Here is a 12545-nt window from a genome sequence, read left to right as displayed (position 1 = left end):
TCTGATGCAGCCCAGGATCTGATTGGCTTTGTGGGCTGCAAGTGCACACTGAGAGCTCCTGTTGAGCTTCTCCTCCACCAGCACCCCCAAGTCTCTCTCCTCATTTTCATATTTAGTTGCCTAGAGTATATCTAATCTGAAGAGCATGAATTCTATGGTACTTGAATTTCCTGAAGTTGACCAGCAGTAGCTCACTCAATGACCTAATTGAGCCCTCATCCACTCCATTTGCTTTTAAGAACTGATGTGATTTGGACACAAGATAATTAGTTACATCAGAATAACACACCCCACTCCTTAATAACTTACATTTACACCTGTACAAGGGGGGAAACAAGATGAGCACCCAGCAGATTCTTCCCATGACACAACTCTTACAGAGAAGAGCACTTAGCTGGTTACCCTGAGACACTTCTTGTGGAGTAGAAGCTGATTTATTCAAGAGTTGACTTCATCTAGACATTTCTAGGGAAACCAGACATTATGCAACCACTAACAGGACATGGAACAAAGCTGCTACAAATGTACTGCAGTAGTTAGCTTTTCATATGGTGATACATGAGAAGAAGCAAAAAAAAGAGAAAAAAAACCCAACCAAAACAACCCAACAATGCTGAAGCACTTCCTTCCTCCCAGCTTCATTCAAATCAAGGCGACACTGTCCCACACCACATCCTGGTCTCCAAGCTGGTGACACATGGGTTTGATGTGTGGACCACTAGATGGATAAGGAACTGGCTTGATGGCTGCACCCAAAGAGTGGCTGTCAATGGCTCCATGTCCCAGTGGAGGCCAGGGACAAGCAAAGTCCCTCAGGAATCAGTCCTGGGACAAGGCTTGGTCAACATCTTTGTGGGTGCCATGGACAGTGGCATTGAGTGCACCCTCAGCAAGTTTGCTGATGGCACCAAGCTGTGTGGTGCAGCAGACAGGCTGGAGGGAAGGGAGGCCATCCAGAGGGACCTTGACAGGCTGGAGAGGTGGGCACAAGCCAACCTCATGGGGTTCAGCAAGAGCAAAGGCAGGGTCCTGCATCTGGTTCGAGGCAATCCCAGGCACAAATGCAGGCTGGGCAGTGAGTGGCTGGAAAGCAGCCCTGAGGAGAGAGACTTGGGGGTGCTGGTAGACAAGAAGCTCAACAGGAGCTCTCAGTGTGCACTTGCAACCCAGAAAGACAATCAGATCCTGGGCTGCATGAAGAGTAGTGTGGCCAGCAGGTCAAGGGAGGTCATCCTCCCCCTCTACTCAGCTCTGCTGAGACCCTACCTGGAGTACTGCCTCCAGTTCTGGAGCCCCTATTCCAAGAGGGATGTGGAGGTGCTGAAAGGTGTCCAGAGAAGGGCCACGAGGATGATCAGAGGGCTGGAGCACCTCTCCTGTGAGGACAGACTGAAGGAGTTGGGGCTGTTCAGTCTGGAGAAGAGAAGGCTCCCAGGTGACCTCATTGTGGCCTTCCAGTGTCTGAAGGGGGCCTACAGGAAGGCTGGGGAGGGACTTCTCAGGATCTCAGGGAGTGATAGGACTAGGGGGAATGGAATGAAGCTGGAGGTGGGGAGATTCAGGCTGGAGGTGAGGAGGAAGTTCTTCCCCATGAGAGTGGTGAAGCCCTGGAATGGGTTGTCCAGGGAGGTGGTTGAGGCCCTGTCCTTGGAGGTGTTTAAGCCCAGGCTGGATGAGGATCTGGCCAGGCTGATGTAGTGTGGGGTGTCCCTGCCCATGGCAGGGGGGTTGGAACTAGATGATTCTTGTGGTCCCTTCCAACCCTGACTTATACTATGATACCATGATTACTGGCCAAAGTGGTGGCCAACCTTCCTGTCCCATCCTTGGTCATGAATCCTGCCTGAGTGGAAGTACTCTAAGAGCACAGGGGGTCCAGCCCTGCTGTAGAAACTGGAGAAGTTCAGTGTAGAGCCAAGCTCCTAACTTACTGAAAACTGAAAACTCTCTGAATTGGGAAAACAAATCTCTTCCCTTTTTAAATCCTTGTTCTTTTTTATTTCCTTGTTTTGTTTTCTTGTGTTTTTTAAGCTGCAGTTGACTTACTGGTGGTTTGTTTCAGGGAAGAAGCCGAAGCCGCCGCGTCCTGAGTCCCCTACTACGACGCCAAACATATCTGTGAAAAAGAAAAACAAAGATGGGAAGGGTAAGCCAGACAGTTGTCACTGAAGAGTGGTACTGAGTGAGCTCACTAGCTCCATTAACCAGGTCTGCTGCTCAGGGGCACTTCATATCTCATCTTAAGGGAAGCTAAAAGTGAAATACCCAGCCCTGAGGGAGAGTAATATATTTGTCACTTTAATTGCATGGCTTGTTGGAAACTCTTCCCCCCCCCTGCAGAGGCTGCTGCATTTTTAGTGAAGTGTTTGGGAGCATTGTATTAGTGTTTCTTGGACTGTGGTTATTTGGACAGAGGATCTTGGAAAACATTTTCCATCTGTGTGTGTCTAATTCTGCATGGGGAGCTAATCAAAGCTGCCAGTTGGCAGCAGGAAGTGCCCGGCCCTGAGTTTTGAGGGAAGTCGTAACGCAGCTTGAAGACATGAGCAGAAAACTTGGAGTTTTGGTATTTCTTTAATTCCTCCTGTGTTTAAGAGGAAAGGAAGAAAATAAATCCCACATTAGCTAGTAGAATAAATCATTTCCTCCTGCCTGAGCTGTTCAACAGAGCCTGTCAGTTTTGTCAGCAGCTCAGTTGCCGTGCTGTTGGGTCCAGCATCTGCAGCCGTGCCCAGGCTGGTGTTTGAACGGCAGCCCGATGTCCACCGAGATCTGCTGCACTCAGAGGGAGCTGGAAATGAGCCTTCACTTTGTCACCACAAGAGCCTGCACACATGCCTAGGGTCTGATCTGCTTGCCTGAGTGCAGTACTTGCCTGGGCAAAATCCCAACCAAACATGGAAGGTGGTGGCATAACAGAATAGAAATAACCAGGTTGGAAGAGACCTTCAAGATCATCGAGTCCAACCTATCACCCAACACCATCTAATCAACTAAACCATGACACAGAGCAACCCATCCAGTCTCTATCTAACCACCTCCAGTGATGGTGACTCCACCACCTCCCTGGGCAGCCCATTCCAATGGGCAATCACTCTTTCAATGAAGAACTTCTTCCTAACATCCAGCCAAGAACGTCAGACTCTCCTGAAACCCAAAAATATCACGACGCTAACAAATTGTTATCGTTTGGGTTGTTTTGATTACTGGTTTTGGCGGGGGGGGTTGATTGATGGTTTTTCCCCCCCCTCTTTTTCGAGGATTTTCTGCAACAACTGGGAAAAAACCTAGTTAGCAAACACTTGGCTATTTTGCCAGCAAATGCATCGATGATTTATTGTTTACTGAAAACCTGATTTTTAATGAAGAACGAAAGTAAGTGACTTTAAGTTTCTCCTACACATTACTTATCACACTTAGTCCAAGCTTTATTTAGAATAAAATAGAATAAACCAGACTAGGTTGGAAGAGACCTTCAAGATCATCGCGTCCAACCCATCAACCAATCCAACCCACCTAAACAACTAACCCATAGCACCAAGCACCCCATCAAGTCTCCTCCTGAACACCTCCAATGACGGTGACTCCACCACCTCCCCAGGCAGCCCATTCCAATGGGCAATCACTCTTTCTGTATAGAACTTCTTCCTAACATCCAACCTAAACCTCCCCTGGTGCAGCCTGAGACTGTGTCCTCTTGTTCTGGTACTGGCTGCGTGGGAGAAGAGACCATCATCCGCCTGCCCACAACCTCCCTTCAGGGAGTTGTAGAGAGTGATAAGGTCACCCCTGAGTCTCCTCCAGGCTGAGCAACCCCAGCTCCCTCAGTCTTTCCTCATAGGGCTTGTGTTCCAAACCCCTCACCAACTTTGTTGCTCTTCTCTGGACTCGTTCCAGCAAGTCAACCTCCTTCCTAAACTGAGGGGCCCAGAACTGGACACAGGACTCAAGGTGTGGCCTAACAAGTGCTGAGTTCAGGGGCAGAATGACCTCCCTGCTCCTGCTGGCCACACTGTTCCTGATGCAGGCCAGGATGCCATTGGCCCTCTTGGCTGCCTGGGCACACTGCAGGCTCATGTTCAGCCTACCATCGACCAGTACCCCCCAGGTCCCTCTCTGCCTGGCTGCTCTCCAGCCACTCTGACCCCAGCCTGTAGCACTGCATGGGGTTGTTGTGACCAATGTGCAGAACCCGGCACTTGGATGTGTCAGAGGGACATCCAAGTAGCACTCAAATGAAATAATATGAAGGATTCAAAGCAGCTAGCCACAAAATTAAAAGGCAGAGGAGTTTGTGTTGATGATAGCATGGATATGCTGTGTTTCACATTCTGTTGTTACCAAATTGCTAATTCAGAAGGCATTAAAAGGGGAGCGCGGTGCCCGAAACCGCTGCTTGTTGCGCAAAAGGCTGCAGCCAAAGCATTTGTTCTGCATTTTGAGGAACACAGAATCGAAGCAAAATGGATATGCCTCTAACTGGCCATGGCAGGAAAGCAGACAGAACATCAGGAGGGTTGTCTGTCGCTCAGTATTCCCTAAGGGGAACGTGCATGCTAAAATACCAAGCCCTCCATGTGATTATCTGGTGCGAGGCACAGAGGAAACAGCGTTTGCTACGTATTTCTTCTGCTGTGATGCAGAGAAAGTACAAAGACTCTGCCTGTGAGCAGAGCAGGCTTGGTTTTCACTGGCAGCCCTTTCTTCACAGTGATTCTCAGTGGCTAAGCACTGACAAATTTTCAGATTGCCTTGCTGCATTTTTAGTCTAGATTATGACAGAAGCATTCACAGATTAGAAGGTGAGTGGCTGGGAATAACTCTCGCTGCTGTCTGAGGAGTTTTGACCTTTGCCTTCAGGGTATCTGAAAGTGAGCAGGCTGAATTTCTTAAGTAAATTGGCAGGCATTTATTACAGAGGCAAGTTTGGGTTTGGTCTCATAATTTTTGGGGCTTTTTTCCCCCCCTGGAATGGAATGGAATAGAACAGAATGGGATGGAATGGAATAGGATAGAATGGGATGGGATGGAATGGAATAGAATGGGATGGGATGGAATGGAATGGAATAGAATAGAATGGGATGGAATGTAATGGAATGGGAATAGAATGGGATGGAATGGAATGGGATGGGAATAGAATGGGATGGGATGAAATGGAATGGAATGAGATGGAATGGGATGGGATGGGATGGAATAGAATGGGATGGGATGGAATAGAATAGAATGGAATGGGATGGAATGGAATGGGAATAGAATGAGATGGGATGAAATGGAATGGAATGAGATGGAATAGAATGGGATGGAATGGAATGGGATGGAATAGAAGGGGATGGAATGGATGGGATGAAATGGAATGGGATGGAATGGAATGGGAATAGAATGGGATGGGATGGAATAGAATGGGATGGAATTGAATGGGATGGAATGGAATGGGATGGAATAGAATGGGATGGAATGGAATGGAATAGAATGGGATGGGATGGAATGGGATGGGATAGGATGGAACGGAATAGAATGGGATGGAATAGAATGGGATGGGATGGAATGGAATAGAATGGGATGGGATAGGATGGAATGGAATAGAATGGGATGGAATAGAATGGGATGGAATAGAATGGGATGGAATAGGATGGGATGGGATGGGATGGAATGGAATGGAATAGAATAGAATAGAATAGAATAGAATAGAATAGAATAGAATAGAATAGACCAGGTTGGAACAGACCTTCAAGATCATAGAGTCCAACCTATCTAGTTTTCACCTGCTGAAATTGCTGATAACATTTTGTACTGCCAGTGCTGATGGCTTTGCTGAATATTTGCAAGGCATAGTTGATAATACAGTAGTGTAGGAGTTTTAATATCTAAGACACCTCCTCTTGTAGAAAAAAGAGTTCAGACTGGTGGTAATTAAAGTTGAAAAAGCCTGCTGGGTTAAATTGAAGCTAACAAAAGAGATCCTGATGCACTGGGAATCGTTTTTTGTGAAGCTCAGAAACCCTGTGCCTGCTGTCCTTGCTGTGGTTTTCTACAGCTGCTTGTGGAAGATGACACTTCCATATAAAAAGTTTTCTCATCCTTTCTCAGGCTAACAGCTTATCACTAAGGAGCTTAATGTGCAGCTTTAAGTGTCCAAAAGAACATCAGACACCAAAAGCCTTTAAAAAAAGCAGGGAAAAGACTCTCATTAGTTAGAAGAGTTTAGACTCCTCAGATGGGCTTTCAGGGGAAAAATATATATGCAGATTTCAGTATTCACACTCTTTGAGTTTAATGATGTTTCTTTCTATGTGGTAAACACTGAACAGGTGGGACAGATTTACATATCCGAGTGCCTTTGCCTGCTCAGTGGTACAATGAAATTTGGATGTTGTCTACCATTAAGTGCAAGCACTCATTGGATTAGAGAGAGGAATAATCTGAACTTTATTCTTGAAGGTTTGCCTGCCTCAGCATATGCCACTGATTGCCCCATATTGATCTGATTGTTGAAGCAAGTATTTGTCTAGCCTTTTAAAGGATTAGAACACTCACCTTAATTCAGCAAAGTGTTTAAGCAAGGGCTTCATTGCCAGCACTTTCAGAGGATGGATCTGAACCTTTCTGTTCCCGATAAAAGAGCAGTGTCATAGTATCATAGTATCATTCAGGGTTGGAAGGGACCACAAGGATCATCTAGTTCCAACCCCCTGCCATGGGCAGGGACACCCCACACTAGATCAGGCTGGACAGAGCCTCATCCAGCCTGGTCTTAAACACCTCCAGGGACGGGGCCCCAACCACCTCCCTGGACAACCCATTCCAGGGCTTCACCACTCTCCTGGGGAAGAACTTCCTCCTCACCTCCAGCCTGAATCTCCCCACCTCCAGCTTCATTCCATTCCCCATAGTCCTATCACTACCTGACATCCTGAGAAGTCCTTCCCCAGCCTTCCTGTAGGCCCCCTTCAGATACTGGAAGGCCACAATGAGGTCACCTCAGAGCCTTCTCTTCTGCAGACTGAACAGCCCCAACTCCTTCAGTCTGTCCTCACAGGAGAGGTGCTCCAGCCCTCTGATCATCCTCGTGGCCCTTCTCTGGACACCTTCCAGCCCCTCCAGATCCCTCTTGGAATAGGGGCTCCAGAACTGGACGCAGTACTCCAGGTGGGGTCTCCCCAGAGCTGAGCAGAGGGGGAGGATCACCTCCCTCGACCTGCTGGCCACACTTCTCCTGATGCAGCCCAGGATCTGATTGGCTTTGTGGGCTGCAAGTGCACACTGAGAGCTCCCGTTGAGCTTCTTGTCTACCAGCACCCCCAAGTCTCTCTCCTCAGGGCTGCTTTCCAGCCAGTCCCTGCCCAGCCTGCATTTGTGCCTGGGATTGCCTCCACCCAGATGCAGGACCCTGCACTTGCTCTTATTGAACTTCATGAGGTTGGCTTGTGCCCACCTCTCCAGCCTGTCAAGGTCCCTCTGGATGGCCTCCCTTCCCTCCAGCATGTCTGCTGCACCACACAGCTTGGTGTCATCAGCAAACTTGCTGAGGGTGCACTCAATGCCACTGTCCATGGCACCCACAAAGATGTTGAACAAGACAGGTCCCAGGACTGATCCCTGAGGGACTCCACTTGTCACTGGCCTCCACTGGGACATGGACTGCTTCTGTTACTGGATTAGGCAGAAGGGAAGTCTAATCTTAGGTAACTAATGCTGTCTAACATTGGTGGTTGGAACAAGGTGACTGTAGGTTGATTATTACCTGGCTCTCTAAGTTCTAAAACAATGGGTAGGGTGTTTGGGCACCCAGATTCTAACTAACAAGAATCTCATGCCTTTCCATCACTGTTTCCTAGTCCTCTTGATGGTAGAGTGTTTGTGAAGATAGCAGCTTATTAATTTTTAGGTTATTTGCATCATTATTAAAATACAGTCAACTAATATTTGTTTCTCTCTTCTTTGTGCTTTTTTTCCCCTCTGTGTCCTGCAATACTTTAATTTTAGGCAATACCATTTACCTCTGGGAGTTCTTACTAGCCCTGCTCCAGGACAAAGCTACCTGCCCTAAATATATCAAATGGACTCAAAGAGAGAAGGGCATTTTCAAACTGGTGGATTCCAAGGCTGTGTCCAGGTTGTGGGGAAAGCACAAAAACAAACCTGACATGAATTATGAAACAATGGGTAGAGCTCTCAGGTATGTGCATTTTAATAGTAGACTGATTTTGCTGCCTTGGTGTTTGCATGCATTAAATGGCCTTTCCCACTCTGTGCCACAGGGGGAAGGTGTTAGTTTGGGAAATGCAGGAGTCATTTCAGCAAAATAAATAAGCTAACTGAAAGTAACCCTTACTAATATCAACCCATAATCATTTACCTGTGGTCTCAGCTCACACAGTTTCAGTGCTACTTGAAAAACTGCATCTCCATAGTCAGCCACTGACAAAGTAGGAGACCAGATATTCCATGTGTTAATTTACTTCCTGAAAAGAAAGTCCTAAGTCCTAAAGAAAGTCCTGGGCAGGTGTATTAATGAAATCATTTGTACTTGTTGGAAATCATAGAATCAATAAGGTTGGCAAAGACCTCAGAGATCATCAAGTCCAACCTGTCTCCCAACACCTCATGACTAACTAAACCGTGGCTTGAAGTGCCACGTCCAGTCCCTTTTTGAACACCTCCAGGGATGGTGACTCCACCACCTCCCTGGGCAGCACATTCCAATGGCCAGTAACTGTTTCTGTGAAGAACTTTCTCCTCACCTCCAGCCTAAACTTCCCCTGGCGCAGCTTGAGACTGTGTCTTCTTGTTCTAGTGCTGGTTGCTTGGGAGAAGAGACCAACCCCCACCTCTCTACAGCCTCCTTTCAGGTAGTTGTAGATAGCAATAAGGTTTCCCCTTCCTTGGAGAGGAGCTTCCTCTTCTCCAGGCTAAGCAACCCCAGCTCCCTCAGCCTCTCCTCATAGGGCTTGTGCTCGAGACTTCTCACCAACCTCATTGCCCTTCTCTGGACACGTTCAAGTGTCTCAATGTCCTTCTTAAACTGAGGGGCCCAGAACTGGACTCAGTACTTGAGGTGTGGCCTAACTAGGGCTGAGTCCAGGGGCAGAATGACTTCCCTGCTCTTGCTGCCACAGTGTTTCTGATGCAGGCCATGATCTTGTTTCCAATGGAATGATGCAGTTTTAGAATTCACATCTGGTTACTTCTCTGAACTTGTGTGAACAGATGGTTTTAAAGCATTGTATCATGTGTCTCTGCCTGCTGAGCTGGGATTTTTTCATATGTGAAAGAGTGTGCTAAATAAACATACCCATGGAGATTCAGTCTTACCTGCTGATTAATTATTGTCCAACTAAGCAGCTCTGCATTTATTTTCATTTCCCTTCACCCCCCACCTTGGTGTGTGTAGTTTCCAATTCTTACATTAATTGTTAAATATAACAGAAGTACTGTTCTCTGTCCTGTGGACTTTGTTGAACCTAAAATATCTTCCTGTGCCCACTGATGAATTAAGTATAATTCAGCTAACTGAAGTAAGGAGGAAGTCAGAAGGAGAATTGCAAGTTCTGCAATGCTTTTAAGGAGTATGACCTGGTAGAGCTGCCAAGTTGGAATGGAATGGAATGGAATGGAATGGAATGGAATCGAATGGAATGGAATGGAATGGAATGGAATGGAATGGAATAGAATAGAATAGAATAGAATAGAATAGACCAGACCAGGTTGGAAGAGATCTTTGAGATCATCAAGTCCAACCTATCACCCAACACCATCTCATCAACTAAACCATGGCACCAAGCACCCCAGCAAGTCTCTTCCCAAACACCTCCAGTGATGGTAACTCCACCACCTCCCTGGGCAGCCCATTCCAATGGCTAACAACTCTCTCAGTGAAGAACTTTCTCATCACCTTGAGCCTAAACCTCCCCTGGCACAGCTTGAGACTGTGTAGTCTTGTTCTGGTGCTGGTTGCCTGGGAGAAGAGACCAACCCCCACCTGGATACAACCTCCCTTCAGGTAGTTGTAGACAGCAAGAAGGTCTCCCCTGAGCCTCCTCTTCTCCAAGCTAAAAAACTCCAGCTCCCTCAGTCTCTTCTCATAGGGCTTGTGTTCCAAACCCTTCACCAACTTTGTTCTCTTTCTCCTCAGAGTTATCTGAGGGTGAAATGAGAAGGTGACAAGAAATACCGACAAAAGAGAGGGGCTTGAGGGAAAAGTGTGCTATTGAATTGGCCACTTTTTTATGCTGAAGAAATTAGGCACTTAAAGTGCTATTTGCTTGTTACTGCTGGCCTTGTTTGGAGGGGGGGTTGTGACCTTTTTGTTTGGCTGTTTCCTCTGTAACAAACCCAATGTGACTTGATGTGCGTGTGTTTTAAACAGATACTATTACCAAAGAGGAATACTGGCTAAAGTAGAAGGTCAACGCCTAGTGTATCAATTTAAAGAAATGCCAAAAGATCTCATCTACATAGATGATGAAGAAGCAAGCCCTAGCACAGAGTCATCAGATTCAAGTCTGCTCTCAACTCCCGTGGCCAATAGAAACCAGGCGAGCAGATCTCGATCGTCTGCGAACGCGGGAGCAAAGGGAGGATCGACCGCAGTGCTCAAAACAGGAAACGCAAAGCCTGCGAAGCTGAAGGAGCACATAGAAGTTGTACAGCAGCAAATGCCTGGCTTGACTTCAGACGTTTTGAGGACAATGCAATCTCCACAGCCAGTATATCCCACTCAGCTTTATCGGACAGTTCACGTAATGCAGCCCTTGCAGCCCCTCCCAGAAGGACACGCAGCTGTAGCCAGTAATGTTCCAGAGGAAACCGTAAACCCCTCGGCTCAGAATATAAGGTAAGGAAATGTACAGAAACCAGATGCATAAACAGCAGTAGAACAGAACAGAACAGAACAGAATAGAATAGAATAGAATAGACCAGGTTGGAAGAGACCTTCAAGATCATCATGTCCAACCTATTATCCAACACCACCCAACCAACTAAACCATGACACCAAGCACCCTGTCAAGTCTCCTCCTAAACACCTCCAATGATCGTGACTCCACCAACTCCCTGGGCAGCACATTCCAATGGCCAATCACTCTCTGTAGACCTTCTTCCTAACCTCCAGCCTAAACCTCCCCTGGCGCAGCCTGAGACTGTGTCCTCTTGTTCTGGTCCTGGCTGCCTGGGAGAAGAGACCAACCCCCACCTGTCTATATTCTCCCTTCAGGGAGTTGTAGACAGCAATAATGTTCCGTCCGAGCCTCCTTTTCTCCAGGCTAAGCAACCCCAGCTCCCTCAGCCTCTCCTCATATGGCTTGTGTTCCAAACCCCTCCCCAGGTTTATTGCTCTTCTCTGGACACATTCCAGCAACTCAACATCTTTCCTAAACTGAGGGGCCCAGAACTGGACACAGGACTCGAGGTGTGGCCTAACCAGTGCTGAGTACAGGGGCAGAATGACCTCCCTGCTCCTGCTGGCCACACTGTTCCTGATGCAGGCCAGGATGCCATTGGTCTTCTTGGCCACCTGGGCACACTGCTGGCTCATGTTCAGCCTGCTAGCAACCAGCATCCCCAGGTCCCTTTCTGTTTGGCAGCTCTCCAGCCACTCTGACCCCAGCCTGTAGCACTGCATGGGGTTGTTGTGGCCAATGTGTAGAACCCAGCCCTTAAATGTGTTAAATCTCATGCCCTTGGACTCTCCCTGTCTCTCCATACCTTGGGCCATGAAAGCTAAAGTATTTTTCTCAGCTATTGGGAGGCACTGTAAAATAAAGTGGAATAAATTGGAAGGAGTTTGGAGCACAAGCCCTATGAGGAAAGACTGAGGGAGATGGGATTGCTTAGCCTGGAGAAGAGGAGATTCAGGGATGACCTTATTGCTCTCTACAACTACCTGAAGGGAGGTTGTAGACAGGCAGAGGTTGTCTCTTCTCCCAGGCAGCCAGTACCAGAACAAGAGGACACAGTCTCAGGCTGCACCAGGGGAGGTTTAGGCTGGATGTTAGGAAGAAGTTCTATACAGAGAGAGTGATTGCCCATTGGAATGGGCTGCCTGGGGAGGAGGTGGAGTCGCCATCATTGGAGGTGTTCAGGAGGAGACTTGATGGGGTGCTTGGTGCCATGGGTTAGTTGTTTGGGTGGGTTGGATTGGTTGATGGGTTGGACGTGATGACCTTTAAGGTCTCTTCCAACCTGGTTTATTCTATTGTATTCTATTCTATTCTAAGTAGACAACCTCTACTTCTAAAATGCATGATTTGAAAATAAATTGTGTTTTACTTATTGTTCTAAATAACTGGAACTAGTGCAGGGGAGGGAGGGGTTAAATTTGATCCGTTTATGTGAGAGGTAAAGAACTTGAAAACAAACCCCAAAAATCCCCAACCAAAGAAAAAACCACCCCAAAACCAACAAATAAATAAACCCCCACAAACAAACAACACAACAAAAAACCCACAAGCCAATTTTGGAATTGATTTAGGGAACTAAAAATCAAGTGATGTCCTGTAAGTTCTTAAAGCTTAGGAATGAAGCTATTATGCAGTCTTATGATTTCA

General features: G+C 47.2%; 1 protein-coding gene across 2 annotated transcripts in view; it reads left to right on the top strand.

The window, feature by feature from the left end:
• ELF1 (E74 like ETS transcription factor 1) overlaps positions 1-12545 on the top strand; it is a 158364-nt gene that overhangs the window by 130333 nt on the left and 15486 nt on the right. For both annotated transcript variants that reach the window (XM_068166491.1, XM_068166492.1), the window contains 3 exons: positions 2063-2146; positions 7984-8176; positions 10367-10834. In XM_068166491.1, coding sequence (XP_068022592.1) covers positions 2063-2146; positions 7984-8176; positions 10367-10834 — 745 coding nt within the window. The remainder of the gene's footprint in view (positions 1-2062; positions 2147-7983; positions 8177-10366; positions 10835-12545) is intronic.

The sequence above is a fragment of the Melanerpes formicivorus genome, unplaced genomic scaffold (genome assembly GCF_026170545.1).
Source record: "Melanerpes formicivorus ecotype bairdi unplaced genomic scaffold, bMelFor1.0.p_v2 SCAF_101, whole genome shotgun sequence".
In the NCBI taxonomy this organism is placed as follows: Eukaryota; Metazoa; Chordata; class Aves; order Piciformes; family Picidae; genus Melanerpes; species Melanerpes formicivorus.
Note: the sequence above shows the minus strand (reverse complement) of the source record. Positions and strands in the feature narration are given on the sequence as shown.